At 33.1% G+C, this 17,594-nt stretch overlaps 1 protein-coding gene across 1 annotated transcript in view; it reads left to right on the top strand.

Annotated features, from left to right (window-relative positions):
* The window catches only part of UbcE2H (ubiquitin conjugating enzyme E2H), a 29,170-nt gene extending 12,264 nt beyond the window's left edge, over window positions 1-16,906 (top strand). The window contains exons 4-5 of the mRNA XM_083116999.1: window positions 3,627-3,755; window positions 6,063-16,906. Coding sequence (XP_082973125.1) covers window positions 3,627-3,755; window positions 6,063-6,187 — 254 coding nt within the window. The 3' untranslated portion in view covers window positions 6,188-16,906. The remainder of the gene's footprint in view (window positions 1-3,626; window positions 3,756-6,062) is intronic.
* Window positions 16,907-17,594: the final 688 nt, after the last annotated feature.

Below are 17,594 nucleotides of genomic sequence, written 5' to 3' on the forward strand. Positions count from 1 at the left end.
AAATTTATTATTTGTGGATGTAATGCTCCAGCTGTTAAACGACCATCTCAGAATAAATTCTGTGAAGTTCAGGTGGCTATTAGACCCCTTTCGGTGGAAAATGTTGTGTTCACATAAAGGAAATCCACTCTCTGCTTATCCTGCCTAACATAGCTGTTCGCTAGGCAGAGAAATCCACATTGGACCGACCCAGTTCCAACACACATGATACAGAAGATACAAAGGCAGTTCCACATTTACAATGAGTGCTAGAACAGAACCCCCAAACCCAGATTGGTCCCTGTCCGATACCACTCGTCCACCTCCAGTAGACTTTCCAAGGTTCTCTGAAAGTACGTCAGAATTGTACACAAACCAACCAACCAAATAGGAAGAAGGCTGACCAGCTGCAAACAGTATTTCAACAGGAACTTGCATTTCCTGAAGTGTACACAGCAGCATATCAGGGCAGAATGGAAAAGTATCAGAAAACAAAATCTCAAATCTGGCCTTTCACAGCACATTAATGCCCCTTGGTACTCCATTGCCTCCACATAACCAGCTCCCTGATTGACATTATGGTGAAGGCTACTTGCACCATTCTCCAGAAGCATTCCCTAAACCTAGATAATGGGCAAGCCCCCTCTCTCTAGCAACTGGTTCTATGGAAATTCCACATGCACTAAAAAAGCAACATAGAATATGGGCAAATCATCCATCCCACTGTTGGATAGCTTTGCAGCAGCTTGCCATCAACCTTGCAGGCAAGTGGAAGAAATGTGTACTCCCAGATGATTGCAAATAAAGCATCTACATGCTATATTTTATATCCAACAGAGCACAGACAATGAAGGCAGTCAACCTTCATGATGAATAGATTCAAAACTATCAACATTGGTAGTGTGTAGGGCTGAGCTGATACTGATATGTAAGTATCGCTTGAAATTTTTTCTCTGATACCATTGTTTTTGTGTCACTAGAAGCGCAGTCAAGGCCAACATTTGTTCCTTTTCAAAGATTCGTTCACATTTTCCAACTTACCTTTGGCTTTGAAAAAAATAATTAAAAAATTTGTGCATTTCTTAAATTAACGTGGACTCAAGTTTCCATGAACAGCAAGTACATTACAAAGATCTATACGCAGATAATACTTGCAGTGAAGTCTCTTGCATATCAAGTGTAACATGAAATTATCCCCATATGAGTTCGTTGCTTCTGTTTAGTTCTCTTCGAAGTCTATCAGGCTTTGTTCGTGTAGGTGCGGTCTCATGTAACAATAACCTCAGTGAGGTCCCGGTAGCTGTGCAGGAACTTTTTGGTTAAGGATTCATTGACAAATCCTGCCACTTTCTTTGGTGTTGTTGGACATCTCTCCTTTGGAGATCTCCTGCAGTCAAAAAGACATCACCCATGAAAGTGGTGGGCGTGTTTCAGACATGGTACATACCATATTCTTGGAAATTCAAATACGTGGGCTAATCCCCATTTTCCTTTAGACTGTTGTTTGTCCAGAGTAAGATTACTTGGTTTTAGCACAGAGAACACGGCAAGGGAATATTTTCTTTGCATGACATGATGGCAGTTACTTTCTGGAAAGTGAAGGGATTACTTTGGTTTTCATTCCATGCCAAGGGATAGAACTATGCATTTAATTTTTGTAGAAATGTTTGCTGAAATTATAAATCAAAACAAAAGTCACATCTGAATTTCACTGTCACTATACTTATGTAGAAGCAAGAGACTGGTAAGTTTTCATTCTCTCCTTACGTTTCGTGTACTAATTTATATTTTCTTTGTTAGAGAACAAAAAGAGAGAAGGTAGGTAGACAGTATAGCTTTATTGTTAGTTTTAGATGTTGTGTCATCTTTGCCAAACTGTAACCAAAGAAACAAGTTGCTGAAAGTTTTATTTCTTAGTCGCAACCTCTGAATATTGGTCTGTACAGAGATTTGAAAATACCAGCTGAAATTGGATCTTTACTCTCAAGAATAAAGTTCATTTTGCCCATAATCTTGAAATGCTTTAATTGATTTTGTTCAAATGCTATAGCAGTCAACTGACATATCTGGTGGCAATATGAATTTCAGCTTAAAATGTAATTTTCCATTGTCACAAAATTGGTAACACCTCCATTTCATCCATCACTGCTGAATACATACTATACAGAAACATTATAAAGTTGTTAATTAAAAATGTATAGCTTAAGATTTTTGTTTCTTATTTCACTAAAATGTAGTCGTAGACAAATATCAGCAGAATTTGAAGCTCTTGCAAGATGGAGAAAATCATGTTCTCATCTAACATCTTGTGGTTCAATAAATGCCCTGATATTACTAAGTTTAGCACATAACCTAGTGAAAATCCGTTTTTATCTACCATCTTAAAACATGTCGTGATTTCTCTCAAATGCAATCTCTTTCCAGTGCTCCAATGTATCTTACACAGTATTGCAGAGTCAATTTATCTAAATGACTAACTTTATGGCATTTGCATCAGTCACACAAGTTGTGACGAAAATAAACAACTAAGAACTTAGGTGTGGAAGCAATTCCTTCCTCTACTCCCCTCTCCCCTAATCTGCCCATGCAAAAGTATGAACAACAAGGATACTTATGTGATACAAATACAACAATAGCATCTTTCCACCATCATAGTTTAGCTAACAGGAAGAATATCAAGATGAAATAAATCAACAGAGTATTGTTTGGTGGGTTAATTTATTCATCGCTGGTTGTCGGAAATGCATATCTATAAAATGTAATAATAATAATTATACACATGTATTTATATACATTAGGGATGGGCCGATATGAATTTTTAGCCAATACTGATAAAGAACTGATACAGAATTTACTGATAATCGATATTCTACCGATCTGGTGTAAAATTCCAAATGATCCATGAAGAACCTGAATGGTTCATTGACGACCTGAATAAATATGTTTTTCCAGGTGACTGTAATGCAAAATAAGTTGCATATTTAAACTTTTACTTTTGTTAAAAGGTAGGTCATGCAGATTATCCATAAAAATTATAACAAAGTGACAGAATTTTGCATGAAATTATAAGATATTTATAGATATATCGGATTGGTAAAATAATCTGTAATTTTACCAATACTCTTGATATGTCTATAGTGGCCGCAACCGATAGAGTACTGATTGTCACATTCCTAATATATATGTATATAATTATTAATAACTGTCCTTTGTTATTTTAAATTGGAATTATATGGGTATTGGTATCGGTTCAAAGTGGTATCGCCGGCCCCTGTGGCGGAGTGGTTAGCACATCACGCTAAAATGACAGGGGTTCCGGGTTCGAATCCTGGCTTGGGTATGGATATTTGTGAGTGTCCGTTCATCAATTTTCATCATATCATCACTCATCCCCATCTTCGTAAATGAGCCAAAAGTGGCACAAAAGGCGAAGTAAAATAAATAAATCAAACCAAAATCAAAGTGGTATTGGCTCAGCCCTAGTACTGTGGTTTTTCCTGTAAATAAGAATAACTTGTTTAGCACTATGATTTATAAGTTACATTTGAAGTGTTGCAATTGAATCCATTTCTTTCTTATCAGCCCCAGAATAATTACTAGGAGTGTTGTAGAAGTTCTGTGTTTTTTAACATTTTCAACATTTGCAGATTTGTCCAACATCTTCGAGTCTTTCCTGCCTCAGCTGTTGACATATCCTAACCCAATAGATCCACTTAATGGTGATGCAGCAGCAATGTTCTTACACAAGCCAGAAGAATATAAGAAGAAAGTACAAGGTCAGTTAAATTCATTGCTTTTGTATACATATATAGGCTTTTTATTCTTGCATGGGAGATTTTGTGTTCAAATGTGCCACTCAATGCATGAGGAATATAAACCTGGCAATTGACCATTGTTAGCCATCTTTAACATGTTTTATATCATGTCATTTTCTTCCTTTTTTTGGATGTTGAACAGGAAAGCACAAGAAAGGAATTAACAATTTTGGAAAAAGAACAGAAAAGAAACTCCATGATGCAACAGAGTTCCAGAGTCTAGCAAGTAGCTGTTACCTGGATAACACATGATCGGCACATTGTCGAATTCCATCACCACTGTTATCTGGCTTTTTAGACCAGAGCCCATTCATTGCCTCTTCTTCTCAAGTAGTTCCTCAATTTTCTCATGCTGGGTCACTATCAAAATTTTGGGTCCTCTCCTAGGGATCATCCTGGCACCATATGCACAGAAGGCAAGAATTCTAACCATTTGGCTACATTGGAGCTCCTCTGAAGTATTTCTTAACATTTATCCCTCTTGGAACTGCAAATCCTTAGGCCAGGGGGTTTCAGACTTTTAACTCCCTGGCTCCCTTTGCTGTCAAAATCTGTATGTGCCTCCCCTCAATAAGAATAGATAAATACATGCGAAGTGACATGAAACATCAACACAAAATAATCATCATGTATTTATCTACTGTTGGTACATGCACAAATAATTAAATTATAATGTGTTTGATTAATTCAAGTGGTGTACAATTTTTTAATGTTTACAAGATGGTGTCATTTCATTCAGCAATACAATATTCATGAGATAAAGAGGATAAATACAGACAGTAAGAATAGGTGGATAATAGATGTTAAAAACAGACATCTACAATGTTTGGATTTCTTCATTTATTTGTAGTCTTCTTTCTTCTAACAACATGCTCAAGGTAAAAGAGCAATTGCCAATGCTTTCATCTTCATTCATTCTCTTACAAAGCATCAACTTCCTTCTCAAGGCTGATACCTTGCCCAATAGTTGCAAGATACCCTTGTACCTTGTTGAGATACATTCAGAAAATTCAGTTTGTGGAAAATATCAGAAAGGTGTGCCAATTTTTCTTCAAAGGCACCATCAGTTAGGTTTTCAGCATTGTAGGCATGGTTTTCTTCTACAAGGTACAGTATGAGTTCAGTTTCTGTCTTGGTTCCAACACAGGAGGCGACATTGCCGATGGACAAGCAATGTGTGTTGCAGTAATACAGACCGGAAGATAGAAGGAAAAACAGAAGAGACAGAGTAAGAAATGAGAGAATAAGGGAAGAGCTGGAACATCAATTGCAAACCAACTCATGAAAAGGCAAATGAAATGGTTTGGCCACATAACCAGAATGGAGGAGGAAAGGGAACCCAAGCAGTTCTTGGAGGCAAGAACAGAAGGAAAAAGGCCCAGGGGCAGACTGAGGAAGTCGTATAAGGATGTGATGGAAGAACTACCAACAAAAAGAGGATAGACATTCCAAGAAATAAAGGAGATAGCCAAGAACAGAGAAGAATTGGAAACCGTGTGCCAAGGCATCCCCGATGCTGTAATGGCATAAGTAATAGAGAAAGAAGAAGAAGAAGAAATATTTTTTTTTTCGGAATTTTCACACCACCTCTGCGAAACTTCGGCATCTCCCAAGGGAGGAGTGCCTCACATTTGAATACCACTGCCTGCAGCAGTTATTCTCAATGACAGGGCAGAGCATAATTTGAAATTAATCAAAATTTAATGAAGTTCTTTAATTATTCAAAGTTAATTAAGTACTATTATAAATATATATAACCATGTCTGTTCGAGAAAATTGAAACTATGATTTTTTTTCCGCTGAAATTGAAGTGAATTGAAAGTGTCACGTCAGTAAATCAATTAAATAAACTCTAAATTTTGTGTGCGAGTGTTTTTTGCATTTTGCAGTTCATTTTGCATCATTTTGTGACAAAACATGATAGGAAAATTCACCTCACACCTTTCAGAAACATGAAAAATGAACATTACAGTGTGCTATTTCACATTTCGTGTTTCCGACAAAAACAAAATATGCATATCTATCCCACGACTGAACAATTTTGAAATCCAAGCCATTCCTTTTCTGTGTAAGTTGGAAAATATTGGAAATCTACGAATGCTGTATTCTTCTACTTATGAAAATGATATCTTTGTTACTTTTCAGAGTATGTGCAAAAGTATGCAACAGAAGAGGCTTTACGGGAACAGGAGGAGGAGGACTGCGATTCTAATAGTGACTCGTCTATGTCCGATTTCAGTGACAAATGATATCTTTGTTGCTTTTCAGAATATGTGCGAAAATATGCAACAGAAGAGGCTTTACGAGAACAGGAGCAGCAGGGCGTCTCTTCTGATAGTGAATCATCTATGTCAGATTTCAGTGAGGATGAAACTCAAGACATGGAATTATAACACTGGTTTCTACCCAGGGCTCAACCATAGATATTTAAGCTACTAGATACTCATTTAGATTGAGCTGTAGCTAGCATTGGGTCCGGCTCCAAGGAATCTACTTTGTTATGGGCCCTGTTGTGTGATCTCTTCGACGTCTTTCATACTAAAAACATTGTGGATTCCTTAAACGTCAAAAATTGTTTGTTGGTAACTGAAGTAAGCAAACGTAATGCTTCTTCAGTAAGTGCATTTTTAATTGTTTTTGTGGTTCAGTTTATGTTAGTTTTTAATTTGAAGTTTAAACTAATAATGATTTCCATCCTGAAAAATTTCAACAAAATTTCTAAATGGAAGCAAACTGGACTCTGTATACATATACATATGTAGCAAGAGAAGTAAGCTTGTTGAAGATGGAGTTTATTACTTAGCTCTAATGTGAAAGCACTCTTCATTTCAAAGGCACTTTAAAGCAGGCTCATGTGTGAATTTTGTACATAAATCTTAAGTGTTTGTAAAGAGCATTATGTAAACCAGTGCATTTGTTCTGGAATGCAGTGTAGCATCACATTTACATCATCAGCCATAGATGTAATGTAACAAAACTTGTTTTTGTGCTTTTGTAAGTTACATACAAAAGTTTCTCTGACAAGTGTGTGTGTACTATTGAAAATTACTGGTACGCTGTTGAAAAGTTGCTGTTTTCATGACAATTCAAGGATACTTCATATTTTTGCTGTTTGGTTTACCACTGGAAATTACTAGTTTACTGTCAAATTTTTTTTCTGTTTTCATGACAATTCAAGGGTACTTCATATTTTTGCTGCTTGGTTTACCACTGGTTTCATTGTGACAACCAGCTTTCTGAGTGTGAAGACATATCAACTTTTAAGATAACAGTTTTTTAGTCCATCTATTGTATTTCAAAGTCGAGATAATGATCTGCTTTGCTCTTGTGAACAACTAAAATCAGATTGCATTTTTTAAAAATATTGCTGAAAAACACAAGTGACATGTTGACAAACAAAAATGTTGTGAAATTAATGCTTTCTTTATGCACACTATAAACTTATTTTGGATATTGTTTGAGTTTGATGTATATAATTTCTTTTTTTGAATGCCAGTTTCCTTATGTATTTGATAAATTATAAAATGTTGGATAGGACTAAAGAACACTGGCATCTTATTTGATTTAGTCAACTGTGCGAAAATTTTTGAGTAAATATTTTGACAAGGACAGATAAATGTTCCACTTAAAATCCATCTTGTTTGCATGTATTGCTTTAATTTATATAAATTGATTTGTTATATCTACGTTCAATTGGTGTATTTAGCATTGGTTTATAACTGCTATGGCTTGTCAATCATAATATCAAATTAAAATATAATCCCCATTGGTTGATTTACCATTAAAAATCCTTGTCCTTTTGTTTTGATTTCTATTGTTTCAATTTGTATTGTTCCGATTTGTATTGTAGGTTGTTTTATTTATTCAAGAGAGGGATGATGTCTTAAAATTTAATAAAATCTTTTTTGTGTATTATCAGAGCAAGAAAGTTTCACATCTCAGGTGCAGATATTCACAGGAGCCAGCTAAATTTCCCTAGAAATGTATGTTCAGAATTTTTCCAACAGATAGAATTTATTTTGTCATATTAATAGGACCTTGTGCATATTTTTCTTGTATAGTGCCTACTTTCTGCTGCTGTGTATTCTGTGAATGCCAGTAGTAGTTTCCCTATAAAGTAAATATTTGTTTGAACCATTTAAGCTAATAGACCACTAAATTCACTGTATATATGACAAGTAACAAATGCATGTTTAATTGAGACTTGATTTTTTTAGAATACTTCACTGTATAACTGTTGAAATTTCAGTGCATTGCTTTATTGTACGAATTAAATTTGAGTTAATAGAGCATTTTGTCTATGAGTTGTGACCAAATTTTGTTTTGTTCTGATTTTTATTCTTTAAAAAATATTCAGTTTAGCAGTGTTGGGATGGAATTATATTATTGAGATTGCTTGCTAGTTTGAAATAGTTTATTGTGATAAAAGAAGTTATGTAGTAGTGTTGGACATTTTAAATATGTGTTATCAGACTGTTTGATGTATATTGGATGTTTATCCCCTGAAAGTACATTTTTGTATATTATCCCCCCACCTCCACTTTATGCAGGTATTTTCTGGAAATCAGGCTAGCATCTTACTTTTCCAAAAATGAAAGTGGTATAAATTGGCAGTGATGTGACTTGGGTTGACATAACATATATAGGTTATACCCAACATGTTGAAGTGTTTTATTAAAATGCTTCAACACAGTGGATAAGAGTATAGTGTTTGATTGCTGTTGATTACTATTTTAAGAATAAAAGTAAGTACTAAATTTGTGTATGTACATTGAAACGACTAATGTTTTGCTCTCAATAATTTGCCATTCTTAGTTATTTTTGCCAGCAGTTTTCTTGTCTTTTTTCTACCATTTTGGCAAGAAAATTTTTTGCAAATGGAAATTAATAGTGTACAAGAAATATGGAAGGCAGAAGTAATACCAAATTTAATGTGATATTGAGTAATAATGTAAAATAATAATTATTAAGTAGACTGCATGTTATGTTAAGTGATTCTAGAAATTAGTTGATAGAAGCAGATTGAAGAAACAAAAGAACAAAGCATCACATTATAGTTTGCTGCATTGAGGCAAGCCAGAATGAAGGGGTAAATTAAATTGCATTGATTCTTACCTGTATAAGCATTGAAATTGCAGTCTTGTGTAAATTAAAAACTGCAAATTAGCCAAAAGTTTGTAAATTTTTTTTCTTATTTCTAGCCCCAGTTTCAAGTAAAATCCTCAAAACTATTTATTTCACCTCTACCATATATCTTTGGAAACCATCAGATATGTGTCACTTCCTAATCTTAATAAGTTTAATATATTTCAATAACATTTGTTAGGTGTTTTAACTATTTATTTGTGCTTTATGGGAGTCTTGGAAACAGTCTAAAATTATGTTAGATGCAGTAAATATTCTATGATATTTAAATAATTTAAAAGTTTGCATGTGCATCTGTTTAATTCCTATTCATTTTAATTACCTCAATCACAATCTTCTTTGGGAATACACTTCACGTTTCTGAGGGAAATAGTGATTAGTAGTCATTGAAATTGGATAGGGACTGAACAGAGAAAGTAAGCAATATTCCTTTTTCTGGCAATGCTGAAAATGTGTGAGTAGCATAAGATAAATTTTCTTCTTAATGAAATCTAATGTGTAACCTGAGTGTATGCTGAACTTCCAGCATAACAAAATATAACATGAAAAAGTTGCGGTGTTCAAAATAAAGACCAGCTGCTCATCCTGTTCTGGAAATGTATCCATATTGATATAACAATGACCAAAACACACTTCACAATCACATCCTCTTGTACAGAAAATTGTAGAGGGAAGGATGGTGAGCTGTGGGCTTGTGTTTATGTACGTACTAGAATGTGCGGAGCCAACAGTCATCCACCAAGCGAAGGTTAAATTAAGTAATCATACAGTTGCTGGATCCACTGTACTGTTCTTTCACTCTTAAGTTTCCTATATAGGATGGTGTGGATGCAATTTTCATGAAACACATTCTTTGGTAACATAATTACAACAAATACAAGTTTTTTCTTAATTTCAGTCTCCCAGAACTTTCTTAGGCTAACATTTTCAAAATTATCTACATAGATGCATGTATAAAATCACATATGCATTGTCACTCCGTGACTATTTGTTAATGTGTAGTGACTAACTAACAAGTAAGTCTATGTTGTGTATTGTTAGTTTCAGAAAACTGAAACAAACAAAACCACCTCATGTAAGATTTATTGCACTGTTTTGTATGTAAAACTTCAGTAACTATTTTCAAAAACAGTAGGAAACTTGTTTGTAGCCAACATATTATTATTATTAGGAAGAAAACAAACTGGTATTTTATTGTGAAGCTTTGATCAATGCAATTTTTAGCAAATTTTCTCTGTAGCAAGTGTTTATGGTGCATATGTTCTTTAGTTTCACATATTTGTTTCTATTTTCCAAATTTATGATTGTAGTACATTCAACTTCAACTCAATAATATTATATTTATAGTCTGCATATGCAAATGTCTTTGAGAGCCAATTAATGTATGCATAACAAGAACTTATTCTGATTTTGCAAAGCAGAATTTATCAAGAGTAGTGATAATTTTGTGTACATTAATTGTTGTTGTTCCATGTGTATATATCCTTTTGTATTTTAAGTCATCTCATTTTTACATAATTAACAAAGTAACTTGAAATTTTTTATGTATGATGCTTGTTTTGAAAATTATTCTGTGCACGTATACTAGTCAAAATATCGACTTCCAAATTCGCTTTATTTATCCTTTTCCATACTTTTTGATACATAACAAGTTTGATAATAAAAAAACTGACTTTATAATCTAACATCTTTACCTGTGTCTTTCGTAATCATCTTTACCTGTATTTTTTGTAACCTAACAATTTACTGGTAACAATTTTGTTATCTACATTAAGCCATTCTGACTGGAAATCTTCCATTGGTTTTCTCGGTTACCTCAGTATGTTTAACAATGGCCAAGGCCTGTCGATTTTTTTTTTAAAAACTAAGTGACAAATCAACTAAATTTTTTTAGCTTGAAAACTGATAAAAGTAATCTTAGCTATACATGATTGGAGTTGGAAGTGCTGTAATGACTTCACCTTTCCTCCTACACAGAACAACCACCTTTTCCATGATGGTGAAGTGATAGAACCATAGGAAATGAATACTTTGTCTGTTAGCAATTACTTTCATTTTTATTTTAATAGCTTTCTATATTTCTTCGATAGCTTGTGCCATGACAGCAGCCACAGCTGAAAATGTTGCTTATCTGAGATTAGTTATTGCCAATCAATTAGTCTCGGTGCTAAATTTTTCACGACTCCCACCAGCTTCTATAGTCTAGTGGTATAAATCCCAGTTGTTCTCATGGAAATATTCCCTCCTCCCAATAAAATTAAATGATGGATGCAGAAACAAGCATCATGATAGAATATCGTGCAGCTTAATAATCAAAAGGGGAATAAATTAAATAGGAAAGAACTTAGAGATGGCACAGTAATATTTGTGTCTATCCAGGAGACCCGAAAATTGTAAATTCTCTGTGCATTGTATTCATTCATTATGAAATGAACACCACAAAACCTCCCTTTAATTAGAAAAAAATTCATTTGAATTTATTCATTCTTGTGATTCTCATACGAAATATGAAAAATTTACAATTGTCAATAAAATCTTTGTCCTGAAAGCTCTTTTACTATGTAAAATGTGAATCTACTAACATTTCACTTTATTTAACTATTGTATTTATACTTCTGTAATGGAATAAGTAGGTTAAAAACTTTCAGTAGAGACCATTTATCAATATATTTGAAATATAAGTTATTTTGTATCTTAATCAAATTTTAGTAGTTAGTACACATTTTGTTCCTCAGAATTTAGCAAATATCCTTTTTTGGTATGTTTTTTCAAGGTATAACTTTTGGCACATATTGCGACTTGTTTGCTAATTTACACCAAACTGTTTTATTTGTATGCGACCCCATGATTTGCAACTTTGTCATTTCATTATAATTTAAATTTATATTGCACCTTCCCATAGAATTCTGCACCACTATTTAACTACACAAATTTGAACAAATAAGGAAAAAATGTATATTTCAGTTTTTGCATTAATGAGTTAAATTCGAAAAAATTCTCTTATAAGTAGTAGTCTTATACTTTTCTCAGGAAGGTAACATAATAATGCTGTAATACTGAAGTAACATACTTTAAAATAACACTAACTTTGAAACAAACTAATGTTACATTTTGTAATTGTTTAGTATTGATAGCTCATATGTTTATTGAAGCAGTGTTATAGAAAAAAATCAGTTGTTTATGATAATCAAGGATGAACTGTAGTAACATGTAGAACTTGACTTTGGAAAATGCGCTGGTCCGCAATAATCTTAGGTTACCAAGAAAGAGTAAAGGGTGCAGAAAGGTGTCATGTAAAACTAATGCAACAATTCAACATCTGTGCCATTTTTTTTTATTTGCAGCAAGGATTACTCAGGAAGTATAAGTTAGTAATAATAATTTGAGAATTTAAATGTATTACGTGTCATTTCTTGCCACTCATATGCAACTTTCAAGTCACCAGTTTAGAAATTGCTTTGGAACATAACAGGGAGGTGTTTACGCTTTGTGCATGGTTTGGTGTTCCCTATAAGGAAAATCTGGACAAGATTGATGCAAGATATCGAGATGAACAGAAAAAGATATAGGAAGCTGTCAAGATGAAGGCAATTGAGTATTCGAAGGAAGTGAAGCTCTCACACATGGAGAAATGGTGCATTTAGTCATATATCTTTAATACTTTTCTGCTAATAAGCTGTTGCTGGTAATTTGAAATGAAAGATATGTGACTTTGTGTATATTCTTCAGAAGTACTAAAATCCACTTTTTTTTCTTTTTACATAAAGTTACAGAAATTAAAATTTTCAGAACTTGAAATAAATTATTTGTACTTTCTGTTTATGGCTGTCATGCTGTTTTGTTTCAGGCAATTAGGGAGGAGTAAGACTTTAATTGAAATTTATTTTGCTGTTGAAATTATCCCAGTGATCCCTTAGAAATATATTTACAATTGTTGCTTAAATATGAGAGAGAGAGAGAGAGAGATGGATGTAGTTCAGTGAAGACTAAGTTTTTTTTTTCAAGCTCGCTGATTAGATAAACCTTTAAAAGGCAATTTAGTTTACTAAATGTGAAACTAAAATTTACTTTTGTTTTGGCTGAATGTCTTACCTATTGAGCAGCGCAAAACATATGTTAGGTATTACTTCATTTGCAGTATTACTTTCATTGAAAGTTAATTTCCAACAGTGCAATGCTCTATTCTTAATTTTTTGCAAATTATGTGTAATTTGTGTGTTTTGTTCCATAAATATTCCTTCTTTAATAGAATCTACAGTTTTTGGATAATATTTCACCTACTTGACACTATTTATTCATAGGTTCTTTTCCATACATCATACACACACAAACGCAGGGAGTTTTCTTAGAACCAATAAAATTTCAGTATGTAGAAGACATCAAGTAGAATAACTTTTAAAAAAAAAAAAATTTTCTTGGACACCAGTTACTGTTGGTAAGTCAATGTTTAGGCTCTTTGCAGTTAATTATTATTTGACTGCCAAATAATTAGTGTCGCTGATATACATCACAGAGAAAATGTTTGAGAAAAGTTATTCAGCTTCGTTCTTTACATGTTGTTAGAATTTGTTTTGTGTGACCATTGCTCGTACGTTATTGATTCATCAGTAGTTGAAATGAGAAAATGTTGAGAAGGTTACAATGACAGGATATTTATTCTGGTAGACATATTTTCTTCATTGGCCTTTGTTTCTGTATATGTTGTAAAAATGTTTGGTTGATTGGTACAGTGAGCATCAAAATTGGTCTTTGCAAAAAAAAACAACAAAAAAAAAAAACATCATCTCTGAATTGGCACCTTATAGATAGGTCATGCAAATTACATTCCAGATAGACTGCACTTCAGAGGCTGTAACTTCCAATGGATGAACAATTTTGGTAGTGTTTGGTAGTACTCATTTCAGAAGTAAAACCACTTTTGATGTTGACTGTTAAGTGACCTGATTCTCTTTATTACCTTTTGTTCAATTATATGGTAACACAAGGAAAGTAGATATTTTTTTCTGATGTGACAGTTTAAATTTAGAAGTAATGTTAACTCATTTTGTTTTGGCAGACGTGATTTTACAGGAAAAGTGTCAGTACTATATATAAAGTTTACTTTGTACTACTGCCATCATATTATTGTTAGAACAGTTACAATTTATATAAATTGCACACTGTGTAATATTGTTTATTCAACCCTTTAAGAACATAATACAGAACTTTCAGGATGATTGCCAATGTTTTCATTTCTTAGTCTAACGTGTTGAGTATGTTTTGTTATGAAGCAGATGATTTAAATAAATTTAAATTGGAATCAAGATGTTTGATGATAGTAGCTAAGGAGAAAGAATAAAGGTTTTTCAAATGAGGTTGTTGAAATCTGTAAAAGTATGCTTTTATTTTACTTATAGTTTTTTGTGTGGATGGTTTGAAGAAATTGGTTCAGGAAACTAGTAGTACTGAAAACTATATTAATTTATATAAATATGGAAAATACAAATTTATTCACCGTACAAACCAAAAAAGGCAAGGAAACTTATGTTACATAATTTTTGGCACACGGAAGATGTACTATTGTAGGAACTAAGAAAAAAATGGAGGCTCAATAAGACTTGAACCTGAATCTTGGGTATACCATGCCATTGCTCTTATCATTTGTACTACCAAGTCATCATTTGCTTCGCATACCTGGCATAGTGTGCTATAATCCAAGTGTGAACCATGTTTAAGGCTGCATTTTCCACCACATTTCTACAATACATTCACGAAGGTGCATAACTAGAAACAAAACAACAACTCAAAATTTCACTTACAATATCTAAAATATACTGTTCTAAACAAATAATTCTTGGCTTTGCTTAGGAATGTATACATAGTGTGAGTGAACCATCATAAGAATTAGACCCCAAACATATTTCATGCGTTGATGGTGAGAAATTGCCAACTGAAACTGTAGTGAACTGTGGTTGACAAAATTAGAGAGGTAAAAATAAATATTGTTAAGTGTTTAGAGAAAAAATGTCTAGGTTAATCTAAATATTTGGTTCTGTTTTTGTAGTTGTTTGATGTGGCTGAGTATAAGAAGTCCCATGTATTTTCATTGTTGCATGCTTAATAGGGTGTTACAGCACTGTTTTTTCCCCTTTTGAAATTAACTACATTCAATACATATTTTTAAGTAAAAGTACAGGGGATATAAAATAGTGTACAACATTTATTCTGAAGATTGAATCTGAAATTTACACTAATAATTTTTTGAAAATTTGCTATAGTGTTAAAATCAAAGTTCACTTCACTCGTTATCTTGTAGACAGTAATGCTGTTACTACAAACAAGAATATTGCAAGTTTCATCTGAATTCACCAGTGTTGCTGGCAATCCTGATGTTCTATTGTAAAATTTAGCAGAGCTGTGAACAAGGGAATTTTATATTTTCCATCAGACAGTTAGTGCAAATGTACCCTCAGTCTTAGTGCAAAATCACCCTCGGTCCCTATGTGTATGATTTAAATTGTGCAGACTTAAATAATATTTATTTATCCTCTTCAATAGCTTCAACGGCAGTTCATTCCAAGTGCCAACTATTTTTTTTTAATTGGTAGTTGCTCAACCTTGTTTTTTTCTTTTAGCTTGTGTAGGTTTATTAGTCACATTATCTAAAAAAATAGTCAGTGCCTTTGAAGAGAGTGGCTTGAAGAATGTCTTGTCTTGAAAAACAAAACCCTCTTCATATTTCGCAACTACATATTGTACAGGTTAGATTATGTTAGCACATTTCTTTTTAAGTGCACTAAGAGCGTCGAGGTACAAATGGAAGATAACCTCACCTGTTACGTTGCTTAGCCATTGTAGTTCTATGGTTTCCCTGGATGTTTAAACAACCACAGTGCTTCCTGTGGAATTTTTATTGTAATTATGACATGAATGCGATTCGAATATAATAAATGGGTGTATTGTGGATGCATTTAAAGCTGTTAAATTGACTCTTTAGGACAACATTCCTGGCTTTGGAAAAGTGGAATAAAATGTTGTTGATAGAGAAATTGTGGCAAAATATGCCCTTACAAAATATATAAAAAAGGTACTGTGTTGTTCCTCTTTTATGTGACATGAATGCATCCATGATGTGCGAGTATACCCAGATGTGTATGTTTCTAAACATTTGTTAATTTGTGTGAATATATTTCATTTTGTTTTATACATTGAAACTCTGCATCACTAAAGTAGAACAACAAGGTCCTTCCAAAGGCATGCCCTCTTTGTGAATATGCATTTGAACAAACTGTCGAAGGAAAGTTTCATTTTTGCCTCCAATACTTCTCGTTAGGGACCATTGCATGCAGCATGTAGTGTAATGACATTTATGCTAATAATATAGTTGACATATATTGAATTTGTGATAGCATTTGAAATCAAGCTGTGATAAAAGCTGTACATATGACTAAAATACTATTTATTTTTCATTCAGGCATTCAGCGAAACCTTAAGAATCTCTATATCACCTTGACTTAAATTGAGGGCAAATATTTGGAATGGGCTTGTTTATATCATCTAGCCTAAAATTATGATGTTGGTGGTTGTTCTGGGTGTGGGAGTTTAATGCAGTTGCTTGGAGCTGTTTCTGTGTAGAAATATTTTTTAAAAAAATAATAAATCCATAGCTTCTAGGATTGCAGAATCCAGAAATTGAAACAGCTCTATTGTTGTGATAATGACATACCACATGCCATTCATTATGAGCTCATCCCATCATTAACTAAATCTAAATACATCTGACTTGCACCTAACAATTTTCTTCACCATTTATTTCACATAGTTTTTCAAGTGGTATGACATTATGGGTTGTTTGGCCTTGTTAACTAAATTTGCTGGGACGTGTTTGTAGATATGTCATCAGATTTCACCATTTTATGAATAGTTGTAGAAAACAGCTAGACTAGACAAATTTCATTTGTAATAAGTGAAAAAAAGTAAAGATGTTTCTTCACCTACAGTGGTTGTTTCATTAAAATTTTAAAACCTTTAAGGATGGATGGAACATCAGTGTCTCAACGGCATATGACTAATATTTGGAGTCCAATCAACATATCTCCACTTCTAATCCTTCGCAGTAAGGTGGAATCTCGTATCTCCAATTTATTGGCTCTTAAAAAATAGTCTGACATTTTCCTAAGAATACATTATTTCCTCTCCTTTAAATTTGATAAATTGGAGTTACGTCTCACTGGTTCTTGCATGACAAATTGTTTATTAATGAAAATATAGGAAATATATTGTACCTTTTGAAAACCTAAATACTGAATATGCTAAGACTTTTTATAATTGAGTTTATATTAGAGAACTTTCCATGTTTTCCTTTAGTATAATAAGCACTATATGTAAAATATGTATATAAAACAAGAATTCTTTCTTCCATTTCATTTTTATCCCTACATTTCATTTACACTGAAATATATTTTAAAACTTGCTTGCTTAATAAACATAATTAATACATTTAACAACACATGGGATGGGATGGAAAATGAATAATGGTTCAGAAATAGAAAATTTATCAGATGTCAAGTTAGTGACCATGTGATTTCCTCGAGGGTTAGTGATGTCTCAGTTATTTTGTGAGAAAAGTCTGCAAATTACATCTATTTGTGTGGAAAGGTACATACAAAATAATAT

The sequence above is a fragment of the Lepisma saccharinum genome, chromosome 2 (genome assembly GCF_977018435.1).
Source record: "Lepisma saccharinum chromosome 2, izLepSacc3.1, whole genome shotgun sequence".
In the NCBI taxonomy this organism is placed as follows: Eukaryota; Metazoa; Arthropoda; class Insecta; order Zygentoma; family Lepismatidae; genus Lepisma; species Lepisma saccharinum.